At 55.8% G+C, this 18136-nt stretch overlaps 1 protein-coding gene across 1 annotated transcript; it reads left to right on the forward strand.

The window, feature by feature from the left end:
- Window positions 1-823: 823 nt before the first annotated feature.
- Window positions 824-16308, forward strand: LOC102463923 (transmembrane protein 229B-like). The gene is made up of 3 exons (XM_075915338.2): window positions 824-917; window positions 12057-12138; window positions 13351-16308. The coding sequence occupies exon 3, from the start codon at window positions 13361-13363 to the stop codon at window positions 13847-13849; it is 489 nt and encodes a 162-aa protein (XP_075771453.1). The 5' UTR covers window positions 824-917; window positions 12057-12138; window positions 13351-13360; the 3' UTR covers window positions 13850-16308.
- Window positions 16309-18136: the final 1828 nt, after the last annotated feature.

Consider the following 18136-nt stretch of genomic DNA (forward strand, 5'->3'; position numbering starts at 1 on the left):
AGGAAGAGAAGACAGGGAGGCAGAAAGGGGGAGGAAGGGGGAGGAAGGAAGAGAAGACAGGGAGGAAGGGGGAAGGAGGGAGGCAGACAGGGAGGAAGGGGAAGGAAGGAAGAGAAGACAGGGAGGAAGGGGGAAGGAGGGAGGCAGACAGGGAGGAAGGGGGAAGGAGGGAGGCAGACAGGGAGTCTACATCTAGACTGCAGGCTTTTTGCATAAGAAGCTTTTTTTGGAAGAGATCTTCCGAAAAAACTTCTTGCGCAAGAGCACATCCACACTGCAAAAGCGCATTGAAAAAGTGATGCACTTTTGTGAAAGAGCGTTCACTGCATGGACACTATCTCGGAATAAGCTCTGATTGCTATACACAGAATGGCCACCAGGGCACCTGTGCTTTTTCCTCTTTCCTCTTTTTGCACAAAACCCCTTCTTCCCCGTCCACACAGGCCTTTTTCCGAAAGAGCTGTTTCACAAAAAGCCTTCTTCCTCGCAGAACGAGGAATACCTGCACCGCAAAGCCCCCTCTGAGCTTTTGATTTTTGGCGCAAAAACGCACTTTGAGGTGTGGCATTCCGCAGGTTTTTTGGAAAGCGGCCGTTTTTCTGAAAAAACTCTGTAGTGTAGACACAGCGGGAGGGAGAGAGGAGGAGGGAGGCAGACTGGGAGGAAGAGGGAGGGAGGAAGGGAGGGAGGCAGGGGGCTCAGAAGGAAGAGGGGTGAGAAGAAGGAAAAGCCAGAGGAGCCGAGAGGAGACAGGGGACTGGGAGCAGGTCGAGGCAGGTGGGCGGGGCCCAGGAGGGGGGAGTGGGGATTAGGGTGGGCGGGGATTAGGGATGACACCTAGCCGGCTAGCCGAGTCTCTTAAAGTGCCTGCTCTCAGGTGAGCAGCAGGGCCAGAGGCACGTCAGGCACCCGGACAGGTGAGTAGGGGATGTGCCCCTCCAGGGGAAAGGGGAACCAAGGGGTCGGGGATGTGCCCCTTTGGGGGAAGGGGCACCAAGGGGTCGGGGATATGCCCCTTTGGGGGAAGGGGCACCAAGGGGTCGGGGATATGCCCCTTTGGGGGAAGGGGCACCAAGGGGTCGGGGATATGCCCCTTCGGGGGAAGGGTGGACCAAGGGGTCGGGGATATGCCCCTTTGGGGGAAGGGGCACCAAGGGGTCGGGGATGTGCCCCTCCAGGGGAAAGGGAACCAAGGGGTCGGGGATATGCCCCTTTGGGGGAAGGGGCACCAAGGGGTCGGGGATATGCCCCTTTGGGGGAAGGGGCACCAAGGGGTCGGGGATGTGCCCCTCCAGGGGAAAGGGAACCAAGGGGTCGGGGATATGCCCCTTTGGGGGAAGGGCGCACCAAGGGGTCGGGGATGTGCCCCTTTGGGGGAAGGGGCACCAAGGGGTCGGGGATGTGCCCCTCCAGGGGAAAGGGGAACCAAGGGGTCGGGGATATGCCCCTTTGGGGGAAGAGGCACCAAGGAGTCGGGGATATGCCCCTTTGGGGGAAGGGTGGACCAAGGGGTCGGGGATGTGCCCCTTTGGGGGAAGGGGCACCAAGGGGTCGGGGATATGCCCCTTTGGGGGAAGGGGCACCAAGGGGTCGGGGATATGCCCCTTTGGGGGAAGGGGGACCAAGGGGTCGGGGATATGCCCCTTTGGGGGAAGGGGCACCAAGGGGTTGGGGATATGCCCCTCCAGGGGAAAGGGGAACCAAGGGGTCGGGGATATGCCCCTTTGGGGGAAGGGGCACCAAGGGGTCGGGGATATGCCCCTCCAGGGGAAAGGGGAACCAAGTGGTCGGGGATATGCCCCTCCAGGGGAAAGGGGAACCAAGGGGTCGGGGATGTGCCCCTTTGGGGAAAGGGGAACCAAGGGGTCGGGGATATGCCCCTTTGGGGGAAGGGGCACCAAGGGGCAAGTGGGCAGGCTCCTGCTGTGCGCCAGGCAGGGGTGGCCATGTTGCTCTGGGCATGATGGCTGTCTGTAGGCTCCTGCCAAAGGCCGGGGGCACAGGGTTAGGCCGGGTTCAGGGATACCCCCGATAAGGGCGCTGGGGGGGCTGTGTGCCCCTGGCAAGGGGCAGGTGGCAGGAGAATGGCCGGGGACGTGCGTAACACATTGGGGTAGAGTCTCCCCATGCCCAGGGCTGCCTCCTCTCTCCCAAGGAGGTGGACAGATCCCCACATCTGGCCGCTATACCCCCCCCCCCGGAAGGGGAGCAGCGGGGGCCTCTCTGTTTTGCTGGGAGGGTGGGGGGCTAGGCTGGTACCGCATTTGGGTCTGGAGCTGTGGCAAAGCCCGGCAGCACATCAGCCTTGCTCTAGGGCAGCTGAGCCCTGGGCGCATGTGTGATACCCCAAAGGGCTGCTTGCCCACGCGGGCCCTGCTGCTTCCAGTTGAACTCAAGGGGCTCTTTTGGGAAACTAGCTAGCCAGTGTGGGGAATCTAGGTGGGTTCCCAGCTCTGGGAGGCAGGGGGGGCTAGTGGTTAGAGCAGGGGGGACTGGGTACCAGTATTCCGGGGTTCCATCTCCAGCTGTGCTATGATTCACTGTGCAACGGCGGGAGTTGGAATGAGGTTAATGACTTAACCATGTGCTCAGATTCGTGGTGTAATAGTGTGGCTGATTAACTCATAAGCAAAAGCGTGTAGGTTAATGCTATAGACTACCCGCATTCCCTCCCCTCTGCCATTACATTTTTTAGCAGGCTGACCAGCAGCCTGGCTCAGTCCTGGTTCGCACCGGGGCTGTGTCCAGACTCAGGGGTTTTTTCGAAAAAACTTCCCCTGCGTCCAGACTCAAGCCGCGTTCTTTCGAAATTAATTCGAAAGAACGCGGCTTTTCTTTCGATGGCGGTAAACCTCATTTCACGAGGAAGAACGCCTTCTTTCGAAAGTTCCTCTTTCGAAAGAAGGCATTCTTCAATGTAAATAGGGCTTCTTCAAAAGAGAGCATCCAGACTCACTGGATGCTTTCTTTCGAAAAAGCAAGCCGCTTTTTCGAAATTTCTCCGTGCAGTCTAGACGCTCTCTTTCGAAAGAGGCTCTTTCGAAAGATGCTTTCGAAAGAGCCTCTTTCGAAAGAAGCCTGCAGTCTAGACATAGCCCAGGTCTGGGACTTACCCCCACTGCAGCTCTGCATTTAAGGTGAATTAGGAGTCAGGCAGACAGGCAACCTGTCTCAGTTCTAGCTCCTGCCAGGTCCAGGACCTCAGTCCCCCACCCCAAACAGGGGCTGCTTCCACCCCGCACTGCTGCCTCGGTATCAAGGGGCAGCAGAACAGGGCGACAGGCAGCCTGGTCCGCGAGGGGAGCTGGTTTTTAAACTGGCTCCCTTTGTGGACCAGCGCCCACCTGGCACTCCCTGCAGAGGTCTCCTTGGGAGCGGACCCAGAGCACGCTGGCTGCTGATCCCACCCCCAGGGGCTAGAAAATAGCCAAGTAACCAATAAGAATTCATGAGGATCATCGACTGTTTAACGTCCCTAGCTCAGATGCCAGAATGAGGGGTGACCCTGCTCCCAGTGACTACCCCTTTGTGCCTCAGTTTCCCTGTCTGTAACCCTGCAGATGCTCCACTCCTTGCAGGGCACGTGCAATGCAAGCCACTCTTTGCTAAGCACGGCAACGTCCCCTGAGGAAAGGGAAGGTAGAAGGGAAAATTCCCAGGGGGATGTTCCTTTGGGCCAAAGCTTCCCGTAGCAGGCCAACGATGTGGGCCTTTTGGGCACTGATCCCCTGGGGGCACCTACTGGAGGGGCCCCAAATGGAGGTAGCCAGAATCAGAGACCACCAGAGGAAAGGCAGGGGAGCCAGAGACCACAAGGCGGGCAGAAGGGGAGACTTGGCTTGGTTTCTCCTGTGCCCAGCCTTCCCGACTGACTGGCACAGACCCAGGTGGGGCTGGCTACGTTACAGCCCACACTTGAATGCAAAGGGCCACTGGCAAGACTCCTCCCCCCTTGTCCTTCGAAAGCCGCTCGTATCCCAAACTGTCTCCACTGGTCTGAATCAGGCAGCTGGTCTTTCTCTGGGAACCTCTGCCCGGAGAAACTCCGCCTGCAGGATCCCTTGGCAGCCCTACGAGTTTGAAAGGACTTTCCCCGCTCAGCTTGTCTTGGCTGGGTCAGAACCGGACATGGGACCTTTCCCCTCCAGCGACCGTGAGTTCTGAGCCAATCCCAGGGCAGCAGGCTAATGGGGGATTTTCTCCATCTATGTGTGGAATACATTTTTATGTGCGCCGAATCATGTGCAAAAGTGCACCACCATTAACAAAACCCAGCTGTGGGTGCGCTGCTAAGCGGCTGGGCGGCATTGGAATATCTCCCAAGCGGCTGCAGGAGAATCCAGGGGGCTCTGGCGAGTTCAGAACAAGCCATTCTGAGAGGCCCTCGGATGCGAGCCCTATGCATTCAACATAATGCTTCCTCCTTTGGGGGGGAGCGTGGCAGCTTAGAGGGTGACGCCGCACAAGGATTGAAGAGGGGATGTGCAGAAGAAACTTGAGCTCAGTGGATCTGATATTGGGGCTGGGGATTTTAAGAAGTCAGGATGGAATTTGGATGCTGGACTCTTTCTCCTTTGGTTCCCCAAGCGGCTTGGAAGATTCTGTGACTCCATGATTCATTTCCCTTCCCCCTGCCTCTCCAGCATGGCATTTCAGCTTCTTAATGGATGAACAACCCACCATGAGCTCCCGGCATGGTCCTGGCATGGTCCTGGGACAAACAGGACTTGATCCTTCGATATATAGTGCTTTAAAAGCAAAGAGGTGACTTTCACCTCCTGTATCTGTCTTTGGTGGAAACCAATACTGATACATCCACTTCGGGTGCAGGCGTTTTTGAAAAGGACGCTGCTGAATTGTTGAGGGAAGAGCCACAAACATTATTTGAGGGCTGGAGAAAAGACTTTCTGAGTGAGACACTCCAGCATGGTCTGCACTACATCTGGTCAAACTTATCTTATGTCTTTGCATGGAGTCATAGAATCCTAGAACACTAGGACTGGAAGGGACCTCGAGAGGTCACCGAGTCCAGTCCCCTGTCCTCATGGCAGGACCCAGCACCGACTAGACCATCCCTGATAGATATCTGTCTAACCTGCTCTTAAATATCTCCAGCGATGGAGATTCCACAACCTCCCTAGGCAACTTATTCCAGCGTTTAACCACCCTGACAGTTAGAAAGTGTTTCCTAATGTGCAACCTAAACCTCCCTTGCTTCAGTTTAAGCCCATTGCTTCTGTCCTCAGAGGCCCAGGAGAACAATTTTTCTCCCTCCTCTCTGTGACACCCTTTTAGATACCTGAAGATCACTATCATGTCCCCTCTCAGTCTTCTCCTTTCCAAACTAAACAAGCCCAATTCTTTCAGTCTTCCCTCATAGCTCATGTTCTTTTAGACCTTTAATCATTCTTGTTGCTCTTCTCTGGACCTTCTCCAATTTCTCCACATCTTTCTTGAAATGTGGTACCAGAACTGGACACAAGACTCCAACTGAGGCTTAATCAGTGCAGAGTAGAGCGGAAGAATGACTCCTCGTGTCTTGCTCACAACGCTTCTGTTCATGCATCCCAGAATCATGTTTGCTTTTTTTGCAACAGCGTCACACTATTGACTCATATTTAGCTTGTGGTCTACTATGACCCCTAGGTCCCTTTCTGCAGGACTCCTTCCTAGACAGTCACTTCCCATCCTGTACGTGTGAAACGGATTGTTCCTTCCCAAGTGGAGTACTTGCATTTGTCCTTATTAAACTCCATCCTATTTACCTCAGACCATTTCTCCAGTTTGTCCAGATCAGTTTGAATTATGACCCTATCCTCCAAAGCCCTGGCAACCCTTCCCAGCTTGGTATCATCTGCAAACTTAATAAGCGTGCTCTCTATGCCGATATCTAAATTGTTGACGAAGATGTTGAACAGGACCAGTCTCAAAACTGACCCCTGTGGAACCTCACTTGTTATGCCCTTCCAGCATGACTCTGAACCATTGATAACTACTCTCTGAGAACAGTTATCCAGCCAGTTATGCACCCACCTTATAGTAGCCCCATCTAAGTGCTATTTGCCTAGTTTATTGATAAGAAGATCATGAGAGACCGTATCAAATGCCTTACTAAAGTCTAGGTATACCACATCCACCGCTTCTCCCTTATCCACAAGACTCATTATCCTATCAAAGAAAGTTATCCTCTACACTTGGGCCTCACATCTGCCGGAAAATTAAGTTGGCCTAACTGTGTCACTCAGCAGAGTGAAAAATCCTCTTCCCATGCAGCGTAATTAAGCAGACTGAAGTCTGAAGAATTCTTCCGTCGACCTTGGTACTGTTTTTCGGGGAGGCAGGTTTCTGACAGAACTCCCACTGGGATAAATAGTGCAGAGGAATCCTCAGTTTTGAGTCTCGTCAGCAAAACCCTGAGTTTACACCAGGCAAGTCTGCTTTTACAGTGCCAGCGCAGAGGCTGCCTTGCCCGTACAGGCCTCCAGCAGCAATCCCATAATGCCCCTGCTCCCACGACATGTGGTTGCTCTAGTCACAGCATTGACGCGACAGCTGAACTCTCCCAGGGAAGTCCTAGATCGGATGGTGGAAGCCCAGTTATGGAGGAAGTGCCTGTTTATTTGGGCATTGCAAAGGAGGCGCAGACGTCTGAGCCACTTGAACAACGATGCCGGGCAAAGGGGAAGGAATTGTGACTGTGGAGACCAGTGGGACATTTGCAGCGGCCTCCTACTCCTGCAGCTACTGTGTGGACAGGCCTGCAAACGTGAGGGGTGTGGGAAAGGGAGTACTTGTCCTGGGGCCCAGGGCTCCCGGCCCTTTAAATAGCCGCCGGAGCACCGTACTGCACGCTCCAGGTCGCACTGAGGGCTAGCTGTGCTGGCCCCTCCCCTTCCACCGGAGGCCCTTTCAGGAGCATGGAGCCAGGTGCCCCATCTGCACCTTGCCCAGGGGCCTGGAGAAGCAATTGGCTCCCCTGCGTGTGGAGCTGCTTGCCATGGATATTAAAGAGCTCCTCAACGGTTGTCTGCACTGCACTGTAAACGCGGCTCTGTGGGACCCGCCTGGGCTTATGGACGCGGGGTTTTCCAAGCCCTGCCGGAGCGTCCACACGGCTTTGTCTAGCCCAGGTGTCTCACCGTGGTAACGATCCTTACGGCGCTGCAGAATGAGAGCTTGGGTCCGAGACTTGGGCTCTGCCATGTGCCCCCAGCAGGGCCCTAGGACACGGGTCCTGTGTGCTTGCTGAGCCGAGTCAGGCTGCTTTGGGCTTTGCCAGCCTCCGTGTGCCGTGCGAATGCCCCTCCGGAAGAAGCCAGCGAGGAGACTTGACCATGGAGTCTAAGACAGTGATTCTCGGCCTGCAGGCTGCGTGCGGCCTACCGGACGCCTTCCAGGCCAAACAGGCAGCGTGTGTATTCACAGACTCCGAGAAGAGACCTCAGGACAGTGGTGGGCAAGGTGCAGCCCGAGGGCCGCATGCTGCCCGTGTGGCTCGTGAGTCAGTTTGTTACTGTCGCCCACGCGCAAGGTTCCAAATTCTGCTGCTTTCCGTCTGCACCGTTCTTTTCCTTCCGGTGGTACGAAAGTGACTCCCGCTGCAGCCAATCACAGCACGGCCACGGTCCCATCGGCACCACCCGCACAGTCTAGCTACGCCGGCGTAGGGAGCAACGCTGCCCTGTCTGCAGAGACCGCCTTGGTTACAACCATCCTGCTGCCCAATGAGACGAAGGAGGCCGCTGTACAGCCCATCCCCTAGTCCATGTTGCCCTTCGCTGTTTCAGGAGCCATCGAGTCCAACCCCCTGCTCCAAGTAGGGTCAATCCCGATTAAATCATCCCAGCCAGGGCTCTGTCAAGCCGAGATTTAAACACCTCTAGGGATGGAGACTCCACCCCCTCCCTAGGGAACCCAGCCCAGAGCTTCCCCACCCTCCTAGGAAAATCATTTTTCCTAATATCCAACCTAGACCTCTCCCACTGTAACTTGAGACCATTGAGTCGTTCTGCCATCTGTCACTACTGAGAACAGCCTCTCTCCATCCTCTTTGGAACCCTCCTTCAGGAAGTTGAAGGCTGCTCTCAAATCCCCCCTCACTCTTCTCTTCTGCAGACTAAACAAGCCCAAATCCCTCAGCCCCTCCTCCTAGGTCATGTGCGCCAGCCCTCTAATCATTTTTGTCACCATCCGTTGGACTTTCTCCAATGTGTCCACATCTTTTCTGTAATGGGGGGGGGGGGGGAGCAGAACTGGACCAATACTCCAGATGTGGCCTCACCAGTGCACAATAAAGGGGAATAATCACTTCTCTAGATCTGCTGGCAAAGCTCCTCCTAGTGCCCCCTAATATGCCATTAGCCTTCTTGGCTACAAGGGCACACTGTTGACTCATATCCAGCTTCTCCTCCGCTGGAATCCCCAGGGGCTTTTCTGCAGAACTGCTGCTTAGCCAGTCAGTCCCCAGCCTGTAACAATGCTTGGGATTCTTCCGTCCCAAGGGCAGGACTCTACACTTGTCCTTGTTGAACCTCATCAGATTTCTTTTGGCCCAATCCTCCAATTTGTCTTGGTCACTCTGGACCCTATCCTTACCTTCCAGCATATCTATTTCTCCCCCTAGCTTAGGTCATCTGTGAACTTGCTGAGGGTGCAACTCATCCCCTCATTCAGATCATTAATAAAGATGTTAAACAAAACCGGTACTAGAACTGATCCTTGGGGCACTCCGCTTGAAACCGACTGCCTGCCAGACATCGAGCCATTGAGCCTGACAATCTAGCCAGCTTTTTATCCACCTTACAGTCCATTTATCTAATCCCTACTTCCTTAACTCGCTGGCAAGAGTATGGAGTATCAAAAGCTTTGCTCTAGTCAAGGTATATCACGTCCACCACCTTCCCTGTGTCCACAGAGCCTGTTACCTTGTCATAGAAGGCAATCAGATTGGTCAGGCACGACTTGCCCTTGGTGAATCCATGTTGACTATTCCTGATCACTTTCCTCTCTTCCAAGTGCTTCACTTGAGGATCCCCTCCATGATTTTTCTGGGGATCGAGGTGAGACTGACTGGTCTGTAGTTTCCTGGATTGTCCTTCCCTTTTCTAAAGACAGGCACTGCATTTGCCTTTTTCCAATCATCCAGGGCCACCCCCGATTGCCACAAGTTTTCAGAGATAATGGCCAAGGGCTCTGCAATAACATTGGCCAATTCCCTCAGCACCCTCGGATGCATTAGATCTGGCCCCATGGATTTGTGTATGTCCCGCTTTTCTAAACCATTCCTAACCTGTTCTTTCTCCACCAAGGGCTGCCCTCCTCCTCCCCGTACTGTGCTGCCAGTGCAGTGGTCTGGGAGCTGACCTTGTCAGTGAAGACCGAGGCAAAAAAAAAGCTTTAAGTAACTCTGTGGCTGTGTCTAGACTGGCATGATTTTCTGGAAATGCTTTTAACGGAAAAGTTTTCCGTTAAAAGCATTTTCAGAAAAGAGCGTCTAGATTGGCACAGACACTTTTCCGCAAAAGCACTTTTTGTGGAAAAGCGTCTGGGGTCAATCTAGATGCGCTTTTGCGCAAAAAAGCCCCGATCGCCATTTTTGCGATTGGGGCTTTTTTGTGGAAAACAAATCTGAGCTGTCTACACTGACTCTTTTGCGCAAAAGTTTTGCGCAAAATGGACTTTTGCCCGAATTGGAGCAGCGTAGTATTTACGCAAAAAGCACTGATTTCTTACAGTAGGAAGTCAGTGCTTTTGCGGAAATTCAAGCCGCCAGTGTAGACAGCTGGCAAGTTTTTGCGGAAAAGTGGCTGATTTTCCGGAAAAACTGGCCAGTCTAGACACAACCTGTATGTCTGCGGCCCACGTAACACATAGGGAGCTGCAGACGTGGCACACTGCAGTGACTAGGTGGAGAACCGCTGGTCTAGAAGGTTCCCAGAAGCGATGGGATCTCTCCTCTAGCAGAGACAAAGCTGCACAAATTGAATCCAGGTTCTGGTTTTGTAACAGATCCAGGCTCTGATTTTTAACAGTGCAGGTGACAAACCAAGGGAGCTAACCCCCAGGCACAAGTGGGTTTTCCTTCTCTCCATGCCTTCAGAGCCAGACTGGCTGCTTTTTGAGATGCTTTCCCCAGCCTCAAGTCATTGGGCTCAACACAGCGATCGGATGCAACTCCCTGGCCTGCGTTACTAGGGTTGCCAGATGGTTTCAGAAAAAATACCGGACAAAAATTTGATAACATGTTGAGCAAAAAACCGCTGGGGAGTAACCAGGGAGGTCGGGCCGAAATGCAGTCACAACCCTTTTAATTGCTGCATGTCCCGAGCGGGCTTCCGTCGGGCACTGAGCCAGGCCCGGGAAAAGCAGAAAAACGTACTTAGTTAGAAAATACCGGACATTTATCTGTCCAGCATTGTCTCAATTTGTTAACCGGACGCAAAGTCCAAATACTGGACTGTCCGGTTCAATACCGGACACCTGGCAACCCTGTGCATTACCCAGGCGTCAGACTCACCCAGTCGTGAGCTCCTTTGGCGCCGGATGGAGGAGCCGGCTTTTCCTCTGCCCCCTCCCAGCGGGGCCCGCCCAGGATTAGCTGCTGACAGGATTCCAGAGGGAGATGAACCAGGCAATTAATTAAAACACAACACCCTCAGGATTTTGCCGGGGGCAATTGCTTGGCAAACACTGTTTACTTCCGCTCGCCGTGCCCACTGCCACTCTGCTCCGCCCCAGATTAGCTGCTCATCGGATGTCCTGACAGGATGTTGGGTACCGTGAGTCACCTGGCCACGGGGAAGAGAGCCGCCTGGCCCAGTCACCTGGCTGCAACCATCGGAAACAGCTTCTGTTTCCGGCAGTAAAGCAACAAAGCACACCGGAGGTTTCCTGTAGTGTAGGGTGCTCCGGGCTAGCCCCGCCAGAGAGGTTCCTCACCAACAAAAGCCCCGTTTCCACTTCTCCACTCTCCCGCTGCTGAGCCACCAGGGCTGGGGGTCTTCCTGACCAGCTCCCTGAGCCTTGGTTGAAGTAGATGGGCCTGGCGTCAGCCCTCCCGGGGGGGATGTAAACCAGCCCCCCAGCTTCCCCCCAGGAAGAGGAAGCTGGTGTGGACATAGTGTCTGTAGGAAGAGCCGGGCTGGGACCATAGCGCACTGCGTTGTGGCTAGTCTTTGCCCCCCCGGGCCTACGGGGGCAGATCAGGAGCATGGCCGGAGCACACAGCAGCTGCGCGTGGTGGTGATCGTCCGGTCACAGAATGAGCACGCCCAGGGCCGCCCTTAGGATGGAAAGGGCGCTGTGCAGGACTATTAAGCTGTTGCCCTTGGGCCCGACGGCAGCCGGGAGGGGATGGCGGTTTGTAGAGCTGGGATTTTATAATCTGCAACACGCTCATGAAATAGTTTTAAAGGAAATTTGAAACGAAGGCCCTGTGGACTCTCGGTACATCCGGAAACTGACAGTCTGGACCGGGGCTTGGCAAATGGTTTCCTTGTCACCCTAAAGGCTCTTTCAAAGTGCCATGTTCTGCTACTTGCTCGGCCAGGCCGACTCTCTGACCACGGACAGAAAGAGACAGGAGGGTGGACATTAAGACCTAGTAGTGCCCCGAATTTTCAGGTGCCCCACACAGCTGCCTATTCTGCACATGGGGAAGGACAGCCCTGAGTGCACCAGCCCCTAGCCCTCTGCCAGGGAAAGATTCACAGTCTGCGTCTCACAGTGGACATGGGGACAGGCTGTTCTACATAAGAAAATTACACTGAGCCAGCTGTGGTGCTCAGGAGTGTGCAAAATACATGCCCTGCCCCCCCCGGGAAAGACCTAGGTAAGCCGATAACCCCCGGTGCAGGCCAGGCTAAGAATTCTTCCATCCACCTGGCCCGGTCTCTCGGGTAGCTGGATTTATACAGCGCCCGGAGAGCCCCGCCCAGTGGTCGCGTCCACACTGCAGTGTTACGGGGTAGACGAGCCCGGGGGGCAGCTGAAGTCTGGGTCCTGGGGGAGGCGGGGTCTCGGAGGTGGGTGGTGATTGTTTTCCACGCTTGTTCCAGGATTTCTGCTGGCTGGCTGGCTGCCCTTCGAGTCTCTGCCCTTTGGTGACTACGCGGAACGTCGCTTTCTTGACACGCACATGTAAGTGCGGGGGGGGGGGGGAGCTGGGGTCTCAGGTGGAACGGCCACATGGGGGCTGGGAGTTTGGTGAGCAGACAGAGGTTGGGGGCTGGGCCATGCAAGAGACAGGAAGGCTGGCAGGCAGAGCATGTGGGGCAAGCGCTAATGCCAGAGAATAGCAAAGTTCCTGGCAATGCTGGGTACCTCCAGGAAGCATCACCCACACCCTGACACCAGCTGAGGCTGGCACAGCCCGTGGCCTGCCCGGGCAGCTGTCAAGCTGGGCTCTTGCCTTGACCCTTCCCTTGCTCGAAACGTGCTTTTGCTTGCACCTGCTTCTCCCCTTTCACTAGTGGCCAGGGGCTGTGCATGGCAAATCTCAGAGCGGCGTGGGAGGCGGGCAAGGCTGGAAGCAGCATGGCAGGCTCTTCACACCAGCCCCCCAGCTCTCGTGGCCTGGGCAGCTAACCAAGGCCTCGCACAATGATAACACAGTGTTCCCACCCTCGTTTTACCATGGGGGAAACTGAGGCAGGGAGCATGGCAGGGACTTGCCCAGGGCATCCGTGGCAGAGCTGAGAACTGAACCCGGGAATCCAGGTGATGAGGTTCTGCTCTAACTACTAGACCCCACTCCCTTCCCAAAGCTGGGTGTACTGACATCCCACATACCAACCACAGTATTCCTTTCCTCCAGCCAGGGAAACCTCCCTCCCCTCCCCCTTCCCTCACTTGTCATCACAAAACCCCACTCGTCTCCTGGAGCAGAGCTCCCAGCCTCCCCTGCTGTAGCCACTAGACCCTCCTTCTTCCCTTCCCCCCTTATCTGAGGTTAGAACCCAAGAGTTCTGACTCCCAGTATTCCACTCTAACCACTGGGCCTCTCTCCCCTCCCAGATCCTGGAAGAAAACCCAGGAATCCTGGCCCCCAGACCCTCCTGCTCTAACCCTCATTTCTCTCCCCCCAAGAGATGGGGGTAGAACTCAGAGGTCTTGGTTCCCAACCAGACCTGCTGTAACCATTAGACCCCACTTCCTGCTCCCAGGGCTGTTCCCCCCGCCTCTAACTCCTAGAGCCCTCCCCCTCTCTGGAGCACTGCTCGAGGCAAGTTCTCATCCCACCCTCCTCCTGCTAGGATCTGACTCCTCCATCCCATATGCTAGACAGGGCAGCTGCGTGCCTTATGCAGCGCTGCCCGCTAACCTGCCCCCTCTTTGTGCCACTGCCCGTAGAGCCTGCGCCATGGACGGCCGAGCTGAGCCCCTGAGCCTGCTGACGCGCTGGTACATCTACGCCCTGCACGGCTACTTCTGCGAGGTGATGTTCACGGCCGCCTGGACCTTCGCAGCCGAGCAGGACTGGAAGTTCCAGGGGGTCACCAGCGTCTGGGCCTTGTTCATCTACGGCACGGCCGGCCTGGTGCAGGAGCGCATGTACCTGCGGCTGCGGGGACGCTGCTGCCTGCCGAAGCGCTGCCTCTGCTACACGCTCTGGATCTACCTCTGGGAGTTCAGCACTGGGTACTTCCTGCGCACCTTCCAGGCCTGCCCCTGGGACTACAGCCACTTCCGCTACCACCTGCTGGGGCTGGTGACGCTGGAGTATGCCGCCTTCTGGGCCCTGGGCGCCCTGCTGCTGGAGATGATCATCAGGAAAACCCTGCAGCTGCGGCTCGAGGGGCCCAGCGCCTCGTCCCCCATGGCCTGCTTCCAGCCCCGCAAGCAGGCCTGAGCACAGGGGAGGCTGCGCCAGCCGCCCCGTTCGGGCCCTGCTGCTGCAGCAGCCTGGAGACGGCAGGACCCTGCGCACCGGGGGCACCGAGCTGGCTTGCACCAGACCCAGGGGAGGAGTCTGCAGGGGGGCAGTGCGGGGAGACGCACTGCTCCATTGGCACACCTGCCCGAGACCCTCCTCCCGGAGCCAACCATTCCCACCTCCCCCGCCTGCAGGAAGATTCCCTGAGACAAGTCCACCAGGATGTACCTGGGGCCCAGTTTTCATCCACCTCACCTGACCCCTCCCTGCGCTGGGTGGCAGGTGGCTTCTAGCCCCCTCTGGGCCCTACAGCCAGGTCTGTTCGGAGTCTCAACGCCCGGACCATGGAGCGCGCCAGACCCTGAGGCGGGTTAGGAAGGTAGCGAGCTGGGCCCGGATAGCCAAAAGGCTGAGGAATGTTAACTAGCGCTGACAAGCGATCAAAAAATGTAATTGCGATGAATCGTGTGCAACTCCCCTTTGAAATGCCGCCATGGCATTTCAAGGGGGCAGCGCTGCATGGAGCCCGGGATCAGCTGGACTTCCCAGCCGACCCGGGCTCCACGCAGCGCTGCCCCTTGGAAGAGCTGCCACGGCGTTTCCAAGGGGTAGCGCACTAGGCGCCAGGCTCCACTTGCCCCTTTGAAGTGCTGGAGCGGCACTTCAAAGAGGCAGCGCAGCAGTAACACCTGCGATTAGCATGTTAATTGTTTTAATGGGTTAATCCTGTCCTGTGTTAATCACAGGGTATGTCTACATTACAAAGTTAGTTCGAACTAACGGACGTGAGTTCGAACTAACTTTCATAGGCGCTACACTAGCGCTCCGTTAGTTCGAATTTAATTCGAACTAACGGAGCGCTTAGTTCGAACTAGGTAATCCTCATTCCACGAGGATTAAGCCTAGTTCGAACTTACTAGTTCGAATTAAGGGCTGTGTGGACCCTTAATTCGAACTAGTGGGAGGCTAGCTCTTCCCAGGTTTCCCTGGTGGCCACTTTGGCCAACACCAGGGAAACTTGTCTGCCCCCCTCCCGGCCCCGGACCCCTTAAAGGGGCACGGGCTGGCTACGGTGCCCATGCCAGGTGCAAGCCTGCCAGCACCCAGCCAGCAGACCCTGCACCTGGCACGGATCAAGCCACCCACCCGATGCCCCCCAGCCCTCCCCTCTTCCCGGGACCAGGCTGGCGGCTCCCGGGAGCTTGCCCGGGACCGTAAAAGGTGGGCACCAACCTGGGCTAGTGCGGACATCGTGGACCTCGTCCACGATCTCCGCACTAGGCACAGGGAGGTGGCCGGCTAGGGCAGGAGAGCTGCCAGCCTGGCCACCCAGGAGCAGGTGTGCATGAAAATCAAGGTGGTCCACTGAGACCCCCGACTCTGAGCCCTGAACTTACCATGGCTGTACTGGGTCAGACCAAAGGTCCATCTAGCCCAGTAGCCTGTCTGCCGACAGCAGCCAACCCTAGGGACCCTGGAGGGGACGGACTGAAGACAGTGACCAAGCCATTTGTCTCGTGCCATCCCTCTCCAGCCTTCCACAAACCTTGGGCAGGGACACCACTCCTACCCCCTGGCTAATAGCACTCCATGGACCCAACCTCCATGACTTGATCTCACTTCCCTTTAAACTCCGTTCTAGTTCTAGCCTTCACAGCCTCCTGCAGCAAGGAGTTCCACAGGTTGACTCTTTGCTTTGTGAAGAACAACTTTCCGTTACTAGTTTGAAGCCTGCTACCCATTCCTTTCCTTTGGGGTGTGTCTAGACTACAGAGTTTTGTCGACAAAAGTGGACTTTTTGTCGACAAAACTATACCTGTGTCTACACTACCACTGAGTTCTGTCGACATAACGTCGACAGAACTCAGCAGTTTTGTCGACGCTGGTAAACCTCATTTTACGAGGCATAACACCTTCTGTCGACAGAAGGTGTTATTGCATGTAGGGTTGTGTCTAGACTACAGGGTTTTGTCCACAAAGCAGCTTGCTTTGTTGACAGAACTGGATGTCGTCTAGACACTCTTTGTCGACAGAAGCTTTGTCGACAGTATCTGTCGACAAAACTTCTGTCGACAAAAGCCTGTAGTCTAGACATACCCTTGGTGTCCTCTAGTCCTTCTTTATGGGAACTAATGAAGAACTTTTCTGTATGCACCGTCTCCACCCAACTCCTGCTTTTAGAGACCTCTATCCTGTCCCCCCTCCCTCTCCTCTTTTCTAAGCTGAAAAGTCCCAGTCTCTTTAGCCTCTCTTCATATGGGACCTGTTCCCAACCCCTGATCATTGTAGTTGCCCTCCCCACTCCCAGCCTCTCTCTTCCCCTCTCCCACCTCCTTTTCCCAGTCTCCCCCAGTTTTGTTCAATAAAGACAGATTCCATTTCGGAAGAAACGTTATCTTTATTTTGTACATCAATAAGAAGGGGGGCTAGGGAAGGGTAAGTGGAAGGAGGTGAGGGAAGAATGGGGTACGAGCCCCCGATGGGGAGGACTGGGCTGGCTCTGCGGGCTTCTGGGGGTGGAAGCTCTTCTGCAGCCCCCCAATTGTCCCCTCTCCCCAGATGGCAGCCTGCGGCAAGTGCAGCCGGGCTGATGGCTGAGTGGTGTGATGTGCCCAGTGTGGGTACTCCGGGCAATCCAAGCCAGGACTGCTTTGCAAGCGGGGCACCCCTTAGAACTGTCTGTCCAGGGTGGGGGTTGGGACCCTTTAAGCACAGCCCTCGGCTAGCCTGAGACAGCAGCTCCATGCTCTTAAGTCCTCATCTGATGCCCTGCCGGCACTGCTTCCGGCCATCCTTAACCCCGGTTCAGGATCCACTCAATGTGGACATGCTAGTTCGAATTAGCAAAACGCTCATTCGAACTAGTTTTTTAGTCTGGATCCGTTAGTTCGAATTAGCTTAGTTCGAATTAACGAATTCGAACTAAGTTAGTTCGAATTAGCGCTGTAGTGTAGACGTACCCACAGGCATTAACGCAGGTCAGTCGACAGCCCTAATGTTAACCAACAGCCACTTTGGGGCGATCTGTGTCTGCCCCCTGGGGGACGTACCCTGACAGATCTCTACAGGCCCTGGGGGCAGAGACCAGACACAGCGCAGCGCGCTCCAGCCACACCCCTAACAGCCCCTATGGACCCTGGGGGGCAGAGACCAGCCACAGTGCAGCGCGCTCCGGCCACGCCCCGATCTGGGAGATCTGCGCTTCACCCAGGTGGACAGACACTCCTCCAGCTGTGGAAATCTCAGGGAGGGGGCTCTGTTCCCCGGGGGAACATGGCTCAGGATGTAACTGCTCCTTCCTGCCCCCTCGCTTGGGGGTGTCCAGCTGCTCTTCTCAGGTGTTGCTGCTGGCAGTTGGGGGGTCCCCATTTGCTGGTGGCTGTTCCCCAGGACCATGGCTCTGACAGGGGCCAACGCCGCTCCAGCGCAGTATTCGGCCGTGGTGCTATGGGTGGTGCTGTTGGTTCAGCGCTGGGCATAGGGCCTTTCATTAAATGTCCTGTGGATTCTCTAGTATTGCGAGTGCTGAGTCTTCAACCTTCTCCTGGCCCCCCTGGGGATCGGGGCCCTGCCCCACCCTGGCAGGCACATCCGGGCAAGGAGATCTCCCAGACAGGAGCTACAGAGGCGGTGGCTACCTGCGCCAAGCACCCTTCCCCCACAGGCACAGCTGCAATGTGGGGCTGGGAAGAACTGGGTGGCTAACAGGCCAATGACCCTCTGATAAGGCGGCCTAGGGTGGCAGGGAGGTGGGAACCCAGCTAAGGGAACAGGGGTGGGAGAATGCATCCATTAAACGTGCCTGGGGGCAGTGAGGGCCCTGACTGACCAGAGTACCGGGCGCTGCCCAGACCCTGGCTGAGATCTGGGCCCTGTTGTGCCTGGTTAGCTCTCTACTGGCTCAGCTCCTGATATGACAAACTTCTGGGTTCAGGACTCAAAGTGCTGCCCTTTTGCAATCCCCCAACCTACACACAATTTGTCAGTGTGTTTGCAATGAAACAAGCCACACCCGCCATGCAGGGAATGGGGCAGGGCAGGCGACAGCAGGTGGTGTGGGCAGGCATGCAGACCTAGTCGAGCATGGAAGGGACGATCTTCTTCCATTTACGTGATTGAAGCAATGTATAGCAGCAATGAACCCCTCCAAGTCACTGTCTCAGGTAGGGAAACTGAGGCACGGTGAGTGATTTGCTACCCACAATCCTTTGCTGTGAGATGCAGCTGCTGAAGCTACAGAATGGGAGACAGGGCTAGATGGGC

Source organism: Pelodiscus sinensis, chromosome 18, assembly GCF_052426305.1.
Source record: "Pelodiscus sinensis isolate ZL-2025 chromosome 18, ASM5242630v1, whole genome shotgun sequence".
NCBI lineage: Eukaryota > Metazoa > Chordata > Testudines > Trionychidae > Pelodiscus > Pelodiscus sinensis.

What these genes read in the sequence shown, in the direction of transcription:
- LOC102463923 (XM_075915338.2), top strand. Translation starts at nt 13,361, where the DNA reads ATGGACGGCCGAGCTGAGCCCCTGAGCCTGCTGACGCGCTGGTACATC.